General features: G+C 43.6%; 1 protein-coding gene across 5 annotated transcripts in view; it reads right to left on the reverse strand.

Annotated features, from left to right (window-relative positions):
- Positions 1-19317, reverse strand: part of GAS7 (growth arrest specific 7) — a 133554-nt gene that overhangs the window by 63572 nt on the left and 50665 nt on the right. For 3 of the 5 annotated variants that reach the window (XM_080993884.1, XM_080993885.1, XM_080993886.1), the window contains exon 2: positions 11089-11209. In XM_080993884.1, coding sequence (XP_080850010.1) covers positions 11089-11209 — 121 coding nt within the window. Of the gene's footprint in view, positions 1-11088; positions 11210-18296; positions 18318-18739; positions 18853-19317 lie in introns of those variants that run through there. The other 2 variants (XM_080993888.1, XM_080993887.1) reach the window with 2 other exon arrangements.

The following is a 19317-nucleotide window of genomic DNA, read 5'->3' on the forward strand; positions in this document are numbered from 1 at the left end:
GTTTTACTTCAGATTTCTGTGCTGGGGGAGTCTCAACAAGGAGAGTGGCTAGATCAGCTTTTGCCACCAGCATTTGTCTGAACTAATTCATGGGGTGGCAAGGGTGATGTAGTTTCATGGTACTGTTTAACAGCAGTGACGGCTGGCACAAGCTGATCGGTCATAACATGAACTCCCATGCTCTGCCCAGCACATCTGGTGGGAAAATAGATACCCCTTGTGGAGACACACAAATGCAACCCAATAGCAAATATGAAGCCCCAGCTCAAAACAAGCAAGATGGCCAATTTCTTTGCATGTTAAAATAAACAATTTGAATCTTGATCCAGATATGAAATAAATCTCATAGCATAACCCATCACGTATGCCTTTGCAAATCTTAAGAACATATTGCCTGAATCAAGGGGTACAGGATGAGGTAAACAACGAAAAGCGTATTTTAAACCCACAAAGTACAACTCAAGTAAATTAATTGAGGGATATTTTCAGCAACACCTTGAAGCACTCTTTAAAAGATTCCCCATGACTGAAAAATAAAGGGCTATCACACACTGAGCTGGCAATGACTAGCATCTAGTTAAGCTGATTGATTTATAGCATCTGTATGGAATTTGTGAATAGCCTACTGGGGACCATATTTCTATGGAACAAGCGGTACCGCTTTGAAGCAGAGGAAACATTAAGAACACAAGAAAAGCCAGCTGGATCAACCCAATGCCCTATCTAGTCCAGCATCCTGTTCTCACAGTGGCCAACCAGATGCCTGTGGGAAACCTGCAAGCAGGATCTGAGCACTCTCCCCCTCCTGAAGTTTCCAGCAACTGATATTCAGAAGCATTACTGCCTCCAGCTGTGCAGGCAGAGCACAGCAACCATGGCTAGCAGTGATCAATAGCCTTCTCCTCCATGAATTCATCGAATCCTCTTTTAAAGCCACTCAAGTTGGTGGCCATCACTGTCTCTGTGGGAATGAGTTCCAAAGGTTAACTATGCACTGTGTGAATAAATACTTCCTTTAATCTGTCCCGAATCTTTCAGCATCCAGTTCACTGGATGTCTACAAGCTTTAGTGTTATTAGAGAGGAAGAAAAACTTTTCTCTGTCCACTTCCTCTATGTCATGAATAATGTTATAAATTTATATAATGTAATCTCTTACTCACTGCAACCTTTCTTCATAAGGGAGTCACGGACAAGAAGGCATTTCCCAACCAAGTTAGGAAAGGTTTTTTTTTTTAAGAGTTTTTTGTTTTTTTAAGAACTGGGGTAAACTTATTGACAGCATTCAAACCATCATCCAAACAATGGCTTGGAGGACCCTGAACAAGTGCTGCTTACAGAAGTTCACCTGGCTTGAAAGAAGAAGAGGAGGAGGAGTTGGGATTTGATATCCCACTTTATCAGTACCCGAAGGAGTCTCAAAGCGGATAACAATCTCCTTTCCCTTCCTTCCCCACAACAAACACTCTGTGAGGTGAGTGAGACTGAGAGACTTCAGAGAAGTGTGACTGGCTCAAGGTCACCCAGCAGCTGCATGTTGGAAGAGCGGCGACGCGAACCTGGTTTACCAGATTACAAGACTACCACTCTTAACCACTACACCACACTGAAAGGGCTGTTGCAACTACAGCTTGCCAGTTGACATAATTGAGTCAAAAGTCCTTCCACAAGAACTCTTGGCTTGGATTTTTGGGAGATTGGGACAGAGAAAGGTGAGGCAACCTCATTCTGAGAGGAGTTCTGTGAAAATACTGTGGGCCCCGTTTTTCTCCTCAGAACAATGCTATTTCGTGATGTAGGCAAGACGAGGGGGGCAGCGCAAATGGCAGCTGCCAGCCAGTGGTCGTGAGGAAACACACTACCAACACCAGTGATTGTTGCAGCCCCCACCCCCAGAACTGCCAACATGCCCCCACTTCTCTCCACCTGTGAGTGGAGGTGCACTGCAGCTCAGCCCTAACTAATATCCAACATACACAGCATTTTCAATGGCAGTTTAAGGGGAGGTGAAATATGAAGGTTATGTAAGCTCATCACCTCAATGCAGCGTTTACACTGCAGCCAGTGGCATTGTACCAGTTTTCAAAACATCAGTGTCTTACTAAGAAAATTTTCCATTTGCAGCCTTCCCCATCATTAAGTTAACAGAATCCCCTTGAGCAAGACAAGCAGATTTTCACAGGGCAACATAAATATTGGCAAAGAACTTTTAGGGCACTATACAGATTCTCTTTCTGTGGATTTTAAGCACTTCCAAAACCCTTGATACCCAGTACACAAGTTTTTTCCTCCCAGTTTAAAATTGGATGCTCAATTCACTCTTGCATCAAAGAAAGATATTATTATTCCTAGTCCATTCCCAGAGGACTGGGTAGGCATGCTTCTTGCAACTGCAGGATAGTCCTCTTTAAAAAAAAAACACCAGGATAGCTCCCCTGGGGTCCCACCCTTCTCTCTGTCCAGCCCTAGGTTCAGACATAGGACAGTGTTTGGGAGGCAACAGGGATACTACCACCACCCCTATTAGACACAATATAGTCTGTATCAGGGACTCCTGTGCATCTTGCTATCCACCTCATCACCATATCACTGCAAATATACAGTGGTACCTCAGGTTAAGTACTTAATTCATTCCGGAGGTCCGTACTTAACCTGAAACTGTTCTTAACAGTTAGCTAATGGGGCCTCCTGCTGCCACCACACCGCTGGAGCCTGATTTCTGTTCTTATCCTGAAGCAAAGTTCTTAACCTGAAGCACTATTTCTAGGTTAGCGGAGTGTGTATCCTGAAAAGTATGTAACCTGAAGCGTATGTAACCTGAAGCGTATGTAACCCGAGGTACCATTGTATTGCCAAGGAAGAATGGTCTTTCCCACTCCACAGAACTAAGCATAATTGCTGCCTCCAACAATTATAGCAAAAAATTTCAAGGTACATTACAAATCCTTTCACTGCATCTACTTTGGAAATCACTGTGCCCATTCAAACAAACAAACAAAAACTGCTGATTAGATTCCAAGAACACTGCATACAACACCAGCCACTAATTTACACTTATTCACTTCAGGCTATTAAGTGATGTACAAAAGATACTCCGTACTGAAACTGATCTATGAAACAACCAATGATACTTGTCCAATTGTTTCTTCCACTTAATGGTCAAGGCATAAAAAACAACAACACACAATGGAAGGGAGGAGGGGGAGAAGAGCTAACTTCTCCACTGAGCTTACCTTGCTTCTCTCCCTTGTATACAATTCACATACGCTGGAATAAGTTGCCTTTGAATCCAGACATCAGCACTGATCATCAAGTATCTAAACTCCGTCTCAGACAAACTCTTCCTATATTCATTCCTGCCACTGTGTTACGCACACGTCAATCTCGATTTGCTCACAACATGAGCTTTCGCAATCTGAACAAGCCCAGAGATATTTAGTTCCTGAAATTCCAGTATAGTGAAAGATTCTATTTGAATACTGCCATATTTTGTAAATATGGGGATGATCTATTTTGCCCAAACAAATTAGACACACTAGGACCTTAAGAGTGGTCATGGCTGAGGAAATATTCAAAGAGAACACAATAGCTATCTTAGCCTTGTGGCTGAGGGTTTCGGACTACAACTCCCATCATCCCCTGCCAACACAGCCCCTGTGCTGGCTGGGCAGTTGTAGCCCAAAAAATTGAAGGGCACCATGCTGGAGAATAGTGGAATACCAGACACAACCCTCCCACATAGATTACAGTCAAATGTAACAACTGCCAGAAAGCACTAGGGAGAGGCAGGGAAATACATGACTCTTGAAAATTAAAAAGGAAGACTGTTACAGGCTCCTCATAGTGAACTGGAACAAAGACAGTGTTCATTATGGCAACAGCTTCTGAAGTTATGTCACATCTACTCAGAGATGGCACTGTCAGAAACAAGGTATCTTCCCAGTTTACCCTCCCTTGTCTATGGAACAAGGACAGTCCAGGATCAACTTCAGTGGCACAGCAAGACCAGTTCTAGAAAATCTTTCCAATTTCTGTTTCTGAGAAGTAAATTAAAAGTGAGGTGGGAGAACAGAAGTTGAGACAATCCGCTTCTGCCATATGTATGGGATCTCCTGTGTGTTTGCATGTAAGCATTAAGGAAGAACATAGCAAAGATGGAAGTTGGAGGGCAGCTATGTCCCTTCCTCCCAAACTGTTCAAGATTCACTAGGTGCATGGTGGGCACTTTTATCATAGAAGGGGGAAGCGTCTCACAGTTCCCGCAAGAACTTGAATTCTTGAGTTCAACTTTGACTCTCCATTACAGAAACCTTGGGTGTTTTCCCTCCCTAATACTCTGTAATATACTTATGAGAGACAAAAGGTTCATCCAATTAGGGCTGTGTACACATTACAGTACTGTTCACTCTGGCTCCGTTTTTGAAACCATGTGCACATGACATTACCCAGGATCCAGAGCAATCCTGTAGTTTCTGGTAAAATACTGCGTTCTAATGCAGTTTCCCTCAAGCCAGCCACAATGCAACTTGAGCACTGTTTCCTTATTCAAGTCTCATCTGTGAAAGTTTCCTTTCCATCCAGATTTCTTATCAGATGACCAATTCTTATCAGACGAAGATATCACTGTCCAGTCTCTCCCACTGGTATACACATACAGCGGGTGACTTCAGTACACATCAACCCTTGCTGGTGTGTACAGTGATGGGCAAATTTGACTTGAAACATGAGATAAGAACAAACCCCCTCACTGTGTTTTAAACCAGTAATTTGTACACAGATTGAACTATAATGAAATCAGACCTACCAAAATCAATATACTCAAGTTACTCAATGACACTCCTCTCAGTAGGACTCAGTAGGACTAACACTGGATTCACTCCAAAATGTTCGGTACCTGGGATGTAGAGGAGACTTTATCTTGGCTCTTCACAGGGCCTACTTTAACAGGAGCTTTTTCACAAGCTGCGGCAGAATGGCCCTTCCGGCTTGTTGCAAGCAACCTTTTCTTCTACAGACACCTGGAGCCACCACCCTGCATATGTTGCACAATCAGAATTCCATGGGAGCTTTGTCAGCCTAACATCTTGAAACAGAGGTGGGCCAATCCTGCAGGCATGAAATGCTTAAAGAGCTGGTACATTCCAGCTTTGGGGGAAGGTCATGCTAAGGCGGGCCTTGAGATCACAACACATTTATCTATGGGAATTTCACCAGGAGGAGTTATTCTAAGTTCTCCATAGCTTTGCTTTTTAAAAGAACAAATCAAGAATTGGTACCGCAGCCTTCCACTGAAGAGAACAAACACCATCCTTCCTTGTAGGGAAGGGGGGGGGGGACAACTTGATCATATGAACCATCAGAGATGCCCACCAGACTGTGAGATTAACAAGAAAGCAATAGCATGTATGACCAAGACACTAAACATGAATGGGAGATTATCAGGATTTTTTGTGCGCTGGGGACAGCTGACAGGATAGTGTTGACTTTTCTCCCCACAATAGGCAGGTTCTGCTATGTTTTGAACACTACACAAAAGCCACATGGCAATTTACCTAAAAGGCTACAATTACTCTCCTCCAAGAAGGACAAAACATGGCTGACAGCTACTGATTTTCTAAACGACTAAATGCCACCAGCAATAAGCTAGGCCAGGCGACCAGGCCACCAGAAACCCTGAGACATCTCTGAGAAGAGTGTCCTCTCCCAGTAATGGGACACAAGGCTTGCAAAGAGCCCACTGTTGGAGACTGCGAGATACCCAAGGCAGTTCAGGCCCAATGCTTACCATTATGCTCCAAAACGACAGAACAATGTATTAGAAACAAAGGGATTTTTAGTAGTTGACTTCACTGCTTTTGTATATAAAAGGAAATGAAAGAGAAATATATCCTGTTTGGATAAGGTTTTATGGAAGACAAGCAATTCGGTATATTTCATCCATTTGGATTTATATCTTGTGTCAAAGGAGAGGCTACAGTCCATTCTTCACTGCCAAGTTTGAAACAACCTTGGATTAACAAGGAACAGAAAAAAATGCATTCAATTATTTCCTTTTTCAATCATTTTAAACACCCGCTGCCTGCTGTGAGGGACAGCTCCAGCCTTTAACCCTCAGTCAAAAAAACCCTCTCTTCTCAATGCCTAAGGGAGGAACTAGGAGTGTGCAAACATACCCCATACCCTCAGTAGGAAATAAACTTAGATTAGACAGGTGCTTGGTGTGCATCCCTCAGCCCCTGTAAGGCCAAACATGCCAGTCCTCCCCCTGCTGGCCCTCTAAGCTCACCTGGGATGGCAGGGTCACGAGCGGGTGCAAGCCACAGAGCCTGCTTGGGCAGCCACACCAGTAGCCTAGCTGCACCCGCTATTCATGGGGGTCTTTTAGCAGCAGCCCTATCCCACTCCCTTCACACTAGCAGAGGCCGCTCCTCCACCAAGTTATGGGAGCTTTTTCTGTTCTTTTCAGAGGTTTCATTTTATTATTTTGGTCACTGCGTGATTAGAATGCAGAGGAAAGGCAGGATGTCTCGCAGGGCTTGCTGTGAACAGCAAGATCAAATGCATTACCAGAATTACTCTGTGGGCCACTCTGATATAATGTGCAGCCTCTGGGTTCTGTGTCTAAGTCCTCCTGGAGTCCACTTGGTTCTGAGACATTGGACCGCCCTGGGTTAAATCAATTGAAAGCACTTTTCAGAACACTCCTAGCACCATTTTTAATGACTCCACCTTTCGAAAAGACCCCTTTAAAGCAACACCCAACTTTACAATTCTGCTTCAAGCTCTCCTCCCTACAAAACTCGATTTTTCCAGTCAATAATATATATGCTATTGGTTTTCCATGACCTTTACATTGGCTGTTCATAATAAAAATAGGTGTTACCCTTTTAAAAAGGTTTGGGGGAGAGGGAGGCAAAATCCTAACAACATGGCCATACACACTCCAGATCTTTATAATATGCATATTTTCATAGTGAACTCATGTGAATATTTACTAAGTGACAGCTCAAGCCTCATGGAGAGCTAGTGGTCCATAGTCTCTGGCCACAGGAGAGTAAAATTCCCTGGATTGGTTCCTGGATACCATTAAATGTGGGGCCAAAAGCTCTCCACTTGGTCACATGGTAAAGGTAAATCTGCAAGTTGCTACCATGCAGTGGGTGTTTGTTGAATTCCTGGCTTAGTTTGCCAAACTTTTAAGTTTTAATCTACAGGAACTCATAACGGGGAAACAGAGGAGAGAGGACAGGTGTGGGAGAGAAAGTATCAATTTGATATTGCTGGGAACCCCAACTTGCTTTTCCTCATTAAAATCTATATTAAAAAAACACACCCCAATAGTTCAAGTTTCATTAAAAAAATGTTCTCAGGAAGCACACTGGAGCCATGTATACATGACATTAGCCACAATCCATATCTATCCTGTCGTCTCCGGAGGAATACTCCTGTCTGATGTTTTCCTTCAAAACAGCTTCCATGCGATTTGAAAACATAAACTTTGGTTAAACTGAGGTTTTTGAGATAGCCGTTATGTATGTGCAGATGGAAGCTTCATGAAGAAAAGTTCAGGGGGGCTGCAGTTGCAGGGAAACCCAGCAGGTAATCCAGATCAGGTGAAGACGTCTTCACCACTCTGGCGTGTAGAGCAACGTGCGGGGAGAGGGGGGATGACATCACTGAAGCAGCTAATGTGTATGGAGCTTATTTTATGTATAATCTGTCCACTCTCCTCTTTCAGCACCTGCATTCATGTCAATATACAGCGAACTGGCAAATGGAATGCCTAGCTATGGCTGGAAATTGGAAATCTGGAGAAAATACAGTACACGTTTGTTATGAAATGAAAAGAAGTTTACCTCAAAAAATGTGAGAGTGAAGGAGGCAACTGAGAACTTTCATAATGGTGTATGTTGCAGCACATTCCAAAAATCATAGTGTTTCTTTTTTTCTGTTGATGATTTTTGTTTCAAATGTAAACACCTCTGTTTCAGAATTCTTTGACAAAGAAATTTTTATCAAATGTGATGAGGGGGGTTTGCTCTTTGCAGTTTTGATTTTCTCTGTTCCTCATCACAAACAGAAAGTCTCAATTAAATTTCGGACTGAATCACTTTTTTAAAAATAATAATAATTACAGGTTATAACCTCTTAGAAGGTGATGTCTTCACAAGAATGTGAGCAGGTGAGGTGGGGGTGGGAATCCATGCTGCACCCAAATCCAATAAAATTCTCACCTTAAATCTAAGCCCTGGCCTTATAGTTTCTGAATCAATCAATAAGCCCATCAAAGGATGCTGGGTATATCAGAAGCAGGTCTGTTATATATCTGAGGTCAATTCGATTAAACTGTGTTCAGTTTTCATAGTATATTCAAACAAATTTGAAAAGGGCCATTGGCTTTGCCAGTTAATGTAGAATCGGAGAAAGAATTAAACACAGTCCTTCAGTGTATATTACCAATTTACCAATCCTTCTTTGCACTCATTAGTGCTTTAGCTATGTTTATAACTAGCAATACAGGGTCATCTGGGAGAAATGAAAGTTTGCTAATATCTAAGGCAGGTTTGTAGACCCTCAAGGGCACTGCTGATAAAATTCCCTAGTTGTTACTGCTCAGGTAGGCTGCTCTTGCTCAGAGCTGCTGTTCAAAAAAGTAAAATAAAGAAAGAAATGCTGACTGTTACGATCAGATTTGCAGCAGATGGTCAGGGTCACATCCCCCCTGTTTTCTCCTTCTCAGGTAAGACTACTCAAGGGCTGAATGTGATTTGCTGAGTTCAGCAAGATTCATAAGAATCTGCCGCAGTGCTGCTCAGCTTGTCCAGCTGCCCCCACTAAGCCTCCAAGTAAGGTGACATCTTTTCTTCTACTGCCCTGAAAATCTATCCAGTATTTCCATGCTGAAAATCATGGAATCATAGAATTGCAGAGTTGGAAGGGACCCTGAGGATCATCTAGTCCAACCCCCTGCAGTGCAGGAAATGCAGCTGTCCCATACGTAATGCAATTCTAATTACTGTCATCATGTTCTTTGATGGCTACTTTTCATTCTCGATCTGGCTTGCACCTGGGACAGGTACCCTATTACCTCACACCTAGCTCCAGCAGGAGGAAGGGCGGGTGTAAGAATAACAAATAAATACATTACAGCACAACATTTAACTTGCTTGCTTAAAAGGAAATCTCTTCTACCGAAAACGAAAACAAAACTTTGGTTCCATGCCCGCCTATGTCTGATGACAAAGAATAACAAAAAGCCTGGAACAGAAGTTGCAATTCATTAACGCCTAGAAAGCATTAGGCTAAGAGATCAGAGCCCTTGTGGAATGTGAGGTGTCACCAAAAGACAAATGGATTATTTGGCTACGTATCTGATTCTAAAAAGAAGGAAGCAGAAACCACGTGGCTCAATACAAGTAATACAAGAGCGTCTACTTTACATTAGTTGGTTGTGAAAGTTTGGGGAGAAGGGGACATGCTACAATGCAAGCTCAGCTGTCAATTAGAAGGAGAGCTTTATTGTTTGAACATAAATAATTTGCCATGGGCTCCTGTAAAATTCAAAACCTAATTTAGCTGTCATCTCCCGCCCTGTAGGATGCAATCCCAGGCACTACACATTTGGAAAATGGGAGCAGCTGCTAAGGGCACAGCTTGAAGCAGAAATTCTCACTATTTGGGCGATATTAATTCTTCATGGAATGTGTGGCAAACAAGCCCAACCAGAGTTGGGGGTGGGTGGGTGAGGTGGGTTTGCATCCTGTTGCAACACAGTTTTAAATCCTGCTTCTGTCTGATGCACATTTCCATAGCAAAGGATCAGGCCGTCAGACAGTCACTTCTGGTCTGATGAAGATTTAGCTAAACCACAAAGAAAACCCCCTGAATGGACACGTAAGGCATTACGGATTTCCTGCGCTGATGCTTGGGGGAAGTCAAAGTTTCCAAACGTCCTTTATTTTAAAAGCGGCAGGCCATATTTCAAAAGTACACCCATGGTTGCAAAACATCACAGCCCCACAGACTTTTTAATGATTATTTCAGGCCCATGGCCCGTAATGTTATTTATTTGGTAATTCCATGTGATTAGGGCTATTCCATCCCGTAGTCTTGTCCCTTCTGAGGATGGAATGAATTCCCTACCCATGCCCAAAGGCAGCAATGAAACACACACACTCAAAGTAACTTGCACAGAGCACTGCCACAGTGTTGAGACACCATCCCAGAGGAAATACCAACACTCAAAGTTCCCACAGACATACCTTAACAAGGCCCAGGTTTGGGGGCCAAGTGAAGTGAAACATTTGATTTAGGTGAGCCCATTTGCCTGTCATTCTGCTAATTTGTACTGTGGATGCCAGGTCAGAATCCAAAGTTGCTTATTCCAAAAACCTGGGATAAGGTATCACCAAAACTTATCCCACTAAATTCCTGGCTCTGGTCCATTCGCCCACACCCCTCCTTTGGAGTTTTGGCTCATTTCCCCCAAGTGGTGGATGCATCTACCATGGGGGTGGAGGCTGAGGAGGAGGAGGAGGAGGTGGACATGGAAATGAAGGAGGAGGAGGTGGTGGTGGAGAAGGACAAGGAAGAGGACAGACTGCTCCTATGTCTACAAAGAACAGAGGAATGTAGATGCATGGAGAGAAGGTGCCACTATTCAGTCCAGGCAAGGTTCCCAGGGACTGCAAGCATGTCCATTCGGTCCACAAGAATGCAAAAATCTATCAAAATCAGCTCCAAGTCCTGACTATCCCAGAAGTAACTGCTATTTCAAGCTGATGGTTGCTTGCTTAAATCCTCCTGAACTTTTATGAACTTCCATCCCCTGGGGTTATCTTCTTGAACAAAAGTGAACTTTTTGTTCTGAAGAATCCAAATTAAGACTATGTGGTCACTTGAGAGCAGAAGAGGAAATACTAGAAACCCAGGCCTGAAATGTGTCAGGATTGGAATCTGAATGAGAAACTGGAGAAATATCAAGCTATTTTTTTTTAATTCAGTAAAAATTATTAGCTGCCTTAAGTTTTTAGAGAATTCAGAGGAGATAAACATTTATGCATAAAAGGATCACATAAATGAAGCTTACCATTGGTGAAAGTGTTCACGTAGTACCTTCGCCCCTGGGGAGACATATAACTCTGCCAGCCAGGTGGGAGGTGGCCATTTTGAGCGTCTTCTCCGACTTGAGGAATGACCTTCCTAGGTTTCTGATGAAAGGACAACAGAAAAAGCCTGTTAAAACTTGCTTCCAGAGGATGATAAAAAGATTGGACAAAACAGGTACAGTATGAAATTCTGAGGTATCTTTTATTATTCCTGGTGGGAAGATATGGGAAATAAGAGAGGCAAACACTTCTAAAAACCCAAACACCCCAATTATCTTCCCATCTGCAGCCTGGGAAATGTCTTCTGTAAAGCACAGACATTCCCTCAGGGCAGGGAAGATGGTGGAATGTCGTGGAGCCAGTATTGTAGCTTTGGCAATCCAACATATCATTGCATGTGACTTTTGGAAAACAGAAATACAGAGCACTGTCTCCAAGGAGAATTAATCATATAAGCAGATTCTGTGTCCATACTAGGCTCATAGACAGACAGCTATTCTGTTATATAGATATGCTGTTATACAAATCATTATTATAAACACAACATGCCACCAGTACACCAACTGAACACCTATACAGTCAAACCTCGGCTCCCGGATGCCTCCATTTTGGAACATTTTGGCTCCCAAACACTGAAAACCCGGAAGTAAGTGTTCCGGTTTTCAAACTTTTTTTGGAAGCCGAACATCCAACGCAGTTTCCATTTGAGTGCAGAAAGCTCCTGCAACCAATCAGAAGCCGCGCTCAGTTGTCGAATATTTCAGAAGCTGAACAGGCTTCTGGAACGGATTATATTCAGCAACTGAGGTTTGACTGTAATACACCTCTGTAAGAACAAGCATGATGAAAATTATCAGCAAAGGCAAAAACATACTATGGCAAATGGAATTTCCTCCCACAACCTAATGGTGCTCCTCAGTTATGATTGTCCACCATTACAGTGGTACCTCAGGTTACATACGCTTCAGGTTACAGACTCTGCTAACCCAGAAATAGTGCTTCAGGTTAAGAACTTTGCTTCAGGGTGAGAACAGAAATTGTGCTCCTGTGGCACGGCGGCAGCAGGAGGCCCCATTAGCTAAAGTGGTGCTTCAGGTTAAGAACCGTTTCAGGTTAAGAACAGACCACCGGAACGAATTAAGTACTTAACCTGAGGTACCACTGTATTCCATTATCACCCGTGAAATGTGCTGTATTTTTCCGTGTATAAGTTGCCCCCTATTTTTGGGTACTCCAAATTAAGAAAACACCCCTCAGCACTACCTGTGTATAAGATGAGCCCCAATTTTAAATCTAATTTTTTTTGGTTAAAAAAAACCCTAGTCTTATACACGGGAAAATACGGTATACTTGGCTGGTGGTATTCAGTCCTATAAACATACAACTTGCTGTCAACATAGGTATGGTGTCCTTTTGGCTTCTGGAAGGGGATGTTAAAATAAAAGCCTCTCCAAATCAACCAAATGTGTGTCCAAAGCTTCCTAAACAAAACAGCACTCCAGACTCCACCTTGCCATTTTAATTTTCTTGCAGTGATCAAACCTGCAGAAGCAATAAAGGACATGGATTTAAAATTCTAGAGCTCCAAGCTTTGGGGGAAATTATCAAATCTTGAGATTAAGTTTGGCATTTTGCCTCTAGGTCCAGCCAACACTCTGGAATCCTGTGGCAAATGACCCTGGAGGCATGGCTTCTCAAATGGCCACCAGGGAGTTTTATGGTGGCCAGAGAAGCACGGAAGGGGAAGAGGAGGCAGTGAGAACTGAGAACAGCTGCAGCAGGAGTAAGCAAACCATCAACAGAAGGCACACTCAAATACTTACACTATCCTTCCCCAACCCGTGCCCCTCCAGATGTTGTTGGATTACAACTCCCATCTTCCCTCATAATTGGCCATGCTAGTTGGGGCTGATGGAAGTTGCTATTCAAAACATCTGGAGGACACCAGGTTGGGGAAGGCTGATACCATAACTCAGAGGAAAACAGCACTATGCCACTGAACAACCCTGAGACCCCCGGAACTGCCCTAAGACCATTGGGTATAGGGAGGTATATAAATTCAAATAGCAACAACAACTTGTATGGTATAAAAGCAAAGCACTGCAATTAGGAGAACCACTTATCTCAAGCAGGCTGTGTGTACATATATAAAGATGTGTACACATACACACACAGCCTCAGCTAATGGTCTCTGACACCCACAATTCCCATCGCACCCTAGCCTTGTAGCTACACATTTGATGCTCTGCCCTGGTCACATGGGGACAGAGTGTCATAAGGAGCAAATGTGAATGACACTCTCATTACACCGCCCTCGTTTTAGCAGGAACCAGGTGGAGGAGGCAACCCAATTAGATCTCCAGCTCACCATCCTATAAACTTCCTTATGCAATCGCAGTGGCTAGAAACAGCAAGGTGCAGAGCAGAGAGAAGCCTGGGCAAGGCTCCAAGACGATGACAAGCAGCTGTACATGAATAGCTTTTGGCCATGTACACACAGCTGGGAATCTTAGAACGAGCTCTTCTCTGACCAGTCAGGGGTGACGTACGCCGTAATGCAGCCCTGCTCCAACAATATGCCTCAGGGAAAGAAGCTGCCAAATGAGTAGGTCAACGACGGAACAGCAAAGAGGTAACACCAAAGCCCTTAAGTCTCATTATCATAGTAGCATAACAGCATTACACATTGCAAAAGTATGCACCACACACAAGCCAACGCTGTTCCTGCACACAATGCCGCCATACAATTGCCAGGTGTTTTTCAGGTCTCTACACCTAAGTCGGCATTCAGAAAACCATTGGGTAGTTCACTGTTGCCAAGGCTACATCCCACTGTCTGGGGGTCCCCTTGCAGTAAGTGGGGACTCTGATAATCTTGAGCTCTGGCCTTCGACTTCCAGCAATGATTGAGCCTCTCTGCCTCGGCTACACTTTACTAACACCAGAGGCTCGTTCTCCTTGCTTCAAGTTGGCAACAGCTAGGAGGCAGGGCAGGGAGTACAGTGGTACCTCGGGTTACATACGCTTCAGGTTACATACACTTCAGGTTACAGACTCCACTAACCCAGAAATAGTGCTTCAGGTTAAGAACTTTGCTTCAGGATGAGAACAGAAATCGTGCTCCGGCAGTGTGGCAGCAGCAGGAGGCCCCATTAGCTAAAGTGGTGCTTCAGGTTAAGAACCGTTTCAGGTTAAGTACGGACCTCCGGAACGAATTAAGTACTTAACCCGAGGTACCACTCTACTGAACACCTAGTCACCCTTCAAGAATGAACCCCCAGATGACAGCTTCAAAACTCTTTCCACTGATGAAGTGGGAAAGGAAGAGGTTTAAAAAAAAAAAAAAAGGCTGAAACTTTAGGCTTGGGAAGTTACTGTTATTCAGTCAGTCTGGAATACACAGGTATGCTGGAAGCTGCCCTACAGCGTGTCAGTCCATCTACAGCAGGGATGGGGAATCTGTGGAGCTCCAGATGTTGTTAGACTCAAACTCCACCTCAGACATATGTAATAATGAACTACAGTACTACCTCGGGTTACAAACTTAATTCATTCTGGAAGTTCGTTCTTAACCCAAGGCGTTCTTAACCCGAGGCGCGCATTCCCTACATAGGCCTCCTGTGGCCCCGGAAGAGGAATTGCATTCGTATCCCGGGGCAAAGTTCGCAACCCAGGACACCTACTTCTGGGTTTGTGGAGTTCATAACCCGAGGTACCACTGTACTTCAGTGGCATTTTGAAGGGAAGTCCTAGGGATCACCACACAGACCTTTGAGCAATGTGGTAAGCCCAAGTCACTAAACTGTGTGTTTAGAAACAAATAACAGTGAATAGCATGGTGGGTGGTGGCGTTTCTCTGACCTTCTGACAGCTGAGTCTCTGCTACTTGTCAGGAAGGGGAGGGGAGGAGGCGCAAGGCAGTGGGGAGGTCAGCATAGTGCAAATGCATGAAAGAATGGAAGGTGAGGTTTTCTTCACAGAACTTTTGAGAGTGAAAATCAAACCACCTTATCACCAAGTCAGACCACTGGTCCTGGTCAATCTTGCTCAGTAGTGTTGTCACTGACTATCAGTGGCTCTGCAGGGTTCCAGGCAGGAGTTTTTCTCAGCACTACCAAAAGACACCAGCATAGGACCTTCTGTGTGCAATGTGTGTCCTCTTCCACTAAGCCAAGTTTCCTAAACTTGGGTCTCCTGCTGTTTGTGCACCACAATTTCCACCATCTCTGACCACTGGTCCTGCTAGCTAGGGATGAGGGCAGTTGTAGTCCAAAAACAGCTGGAGACCGAAGTGTGGCAAACCCTGCACTAAGCTACAGCTCCTCCCCTAACGAAAATTCAGCACAGTGCTACCTCAAGCACAGCACTATTCAGCAGTCAGTTCACCTGGCCAGCTACAACTCATCAGGTGAGGTATATTCTTCTATGAAGGAAGTATCTTGAACATGGAAATGCCACTAGGTGCAGTTATAAACAGGAAGGTGTGAACTGCTAGGGGAGAACTTTGAGGCTCCACAGCAGGATAGCTGGAGGTTAAATAGACAGCCTTGGCCAACGATGAGAAAAATACCTACTAATTAATATTTGGGCACCTGGAGGCAACTGGTAGACCAGGACTGTGTTCTTTGGCAGAGGACTGACTAGCAAGGGCAGCAGAAGACAGGAGCAGTAGGGTTGACCCATGGGTTGCACAACAGGGAAACCCACTTTCTTATGTGGGGATAGGGGGAAATAATTGAGAGGAACTGTTCTCTGTAACATTTTCACTGTGACCTGGAGCCCACTGCAACAAGATCACGGTCCTGTATCTCAGGATCCTAGCTTTGTACAAGCTGAACAGACAAAGCTGCAAGACAACATGTAGTAGTAAAATCTGTGTAATCCAACAATATAAAAGCTACAGCGCAGGCGAGTTACAGTACCAAAAATAAATCTTTGTCTATTTATTTAGCAATGGCAATTTTGTACTTTGTTAGCACCCATCTGTGAACATCTGTCCATGAACAATCTAGCTTTCTGTACAAAATACTTGTGTGTGAGAGTTCCTCCAACCCACCCTCCCTCCCTTCGTCTCCGTCCGTCTCTGTCTCTCTCTCTCTCTTGCACACAGCTCCATCTATATGTAAGATGCATTTCCCAAAAGCACCATATGGGGGCTGTGCCTGTGTTCCAAATAGCTGAACTATACATCAGCCAGCTAAGAGAAAATATTCTGTTTCAGAGATTGCTACTGAAGTTGTGTACAACTTCCAAGCTGACATGGGAAAGGATTTCTGCTCCAGGAGGAATCCAGTGAGCAATGTGCAAACAGCTGGGATGGCAAGAAATCAAGGTAGAAACTAAACCTGGTGCCCTCCAGATTTTGTTGGTCTCCAACACCCATCAGCCCTAGCCAGCATGACCAGTGTAGTGTAGTCCAACAACATCTGGAGGGCACCACATGGGTTCTCCCTGGACTATATGCTACTTAGCAACCCTGTGTACTCTCCTCTTTCTCTCTACCACAGTAATATGCAACAAAACAACACCTCATAAGCTGAAGGTTCAACTATGTAAGTGATCATGTCATGTTGAACATTCTTGTTTTCCAACATGTTGCCAGGGGGAAAGGAGGCAATGCGGCAATGCTGCTCCACTGGGTGGTTCCTCCTAAGAATGTTACTCTTGGATGCATTTATCAGCTACACTTCTGAAAGTCTAGAGCAAAGTGTTCTGGGGCTCAACTGCATGTGAAAATTCTTTTGAGCAAGAAAGCCTCTATCTTCTAATCCCACATTCAGAAGCTGGCTGTGGGTACTCAGCATGTAGGAAGGACATGTTGTACATGCCCCCAAAAAACTACTACACAAATGATCCAGATTCAACCCTGACTTTGAAAATAAGCCTCAGCTCTGTTCTGAGGCATATGTTCCCTTGAGTGTATTGAAAGCTTTGTATAATATACATTTAGTCATCGATACATTCATCTCCCTTGGGAATAGCCATGCTTTTGCTTGAAATGAACTCAGAAAAAGAATTCTAGCTTTTGTCCTGAACTTAAATATAATATTTTACAAGGATTTGAGATGGCTGAATATAAATTTGCTATGATATTTTCACATGCAGTTGTTAAAGCAGCTTAATTCTTAGAAGCAGTCTAGCAGAGATCACAGATTATTATTTTTTAGACAGGGTGGTTGAGAATCACATATGCCACCTTAAAAACCATGCTCTGTTTGCTTCTGTAGCCCACAAAAAAAGTTGTTGTGTAAGCCTGCCCAAACGTAACCTTCCTCTTCGAGAAGCACACCAAATATCAATGCAGAAGTATGGCCATTCAAAAGGCTCCTTTGTTAATATAAAATTCAATAGCTCTAACTAAAGAAGTATGGCCATTGCACAGAATTTGCAAACCATTTGATATATTTGCCAAATAGCTGAACTATACATCAGCCAGCTAAGAGAAAATATTCTGTTTCAGAGATTGCTACTGAAGTTTGGATTCATACTATATATATACATATATATATACATATATATATATATATATATATACACACACACACACACACACACCCCAACAGGTGCTGCCCACAGTAATTTGCTACAGACAATGAATTCACACAAGCAGAGATGAATACAGTGAGTTTGGAAGGAAGGATGAACTGTGATGTGGCACCCCAGTGCCGAAAACCACATGCACTTTTGTTTTGTTTTGTGAAGATCTACTATACTGTAGATCTACTGTACAGATTTTCATGCAATTCCTGTGTTACTTGCCTGAAGTGGGCTCTTGTGCAGGTTACTGCATGTAAATATCCAGTAGTGTACTTAGTTTTCATGCTCACAGTGAAACACTGCAGGGGATATGTTATGTGGTGTTGGTACACTTACGTACTTATTATTATGACTACTTTAACATTTATATTCTGTCCTGATACTATTCCTATACAGATAAGGTCCATGGAATTGTGGCAGCTAGCTGTACTGGGCAGCCATAACAGTTGCAGAAAAACATACAAACTGGTACTTTTTCACTGTTCTCAGTCAAAATGTCATACTAGAAGCCCAAGAAGATCTTTTGCTTTATCATCAGCTTCTTGTTAATAAATACACTCGCCCCAACATTTGGTTGTGTTTTTCCCAAAATGGAAAAAAAAGAAAAGAAATCCACTCTCCCACACACAGACTCTCAGGATTTCTCCCTTACCTTCATTTAGCAAGACCTCGCGGTTTCGTTTTCTTTTTTCAAATGCCAGGGCTTACCCTCTCTGGGCTTGGCTGGCTGCATTGTAACAATTTAATGGATGAAGCGTTAGGCACTCATTAAAGCTGCTCTGAGAGATGCCTTCTTTTTCTATGTGCGAGCCTTTTTAACGATTAAGAAAATTAGCTATATCCTGCCCCTTCAGACATTCTGGTTTCTTTCAGCCAAACCACTAAGAGTTACATAACGACCAATCTTGGAATTCCATCAAGTTCCCCATGCCCTTCCCAGACTCGCTCAGCATCAAAGGGAAGCTCAAGAGGATGCAGGTGACCAAAGATATAATTATGGCCAAGCTTCAAAATGGAAGGGTGTAAAACATTTATATCTGCAAATATCAACATTTATCAGTGCATCTGGCTCCTCTCCAAATAATGTCATCTTACCATAGGTGATTTTGCCAAGTCCTTTGTAGAAATTAAGTCCCAAGCTGGAGCTGGTCACGAACTTGTTCTCCCTCTGCGAGATGAAGTGGGGAAATTACCCACTGCCTGTTCTGCTTTGTGTGTGAGTAATCAGCCAGTGTCCAGTGTCAAAACTCAGAGGAAGGGCATGAACTGCAAGGGGCCTCTGTGTGTGTGTGTGTGTGTGTGTGTGTGTGTGTGTGTGTGTGTAACACTTCAGCACTTCCCTTCCCTCAATTTTTGTTCTTTGGAAATCAAAAGGACCCATTCTAGAGGCTTTCCAGATGTGAAGCTTCTGGAAAGTCGTTTCCTTTGCCAGCTTTCAAATGTCTGTGTAGGTGATGGGGGAGCACAAAGCGAGGGTCTGTACCACTGACCAACAGCTCCTCATGCACAGACAGGACAAACAAGGACCGCTTTGTCAAGCTTCCCTTGGTTCAGTCCTCGCCTCTCTAGCCTTCCATGTCCCCTATTTCTGTCTCTCTGGGGAACTTTTCCCTTGAACTTACATCAAGCCAACCCTTTGTACACAGCTTGACCCGGCTTGCGTTCAGGGCTAC

This window comes from Podarcis pityusensis (genome assembly GCF_964106645.2).
Source record: "Podarcis pityusensis genome assembly, chromosome: 2".
In the NCBI taxonomy this organism is placed as follows: Eukaryota; Metazoa; Chordata; class Lepidosauria; order Squamata; family Lacertidae; genus Podarcis; species Podarcis pityusensis.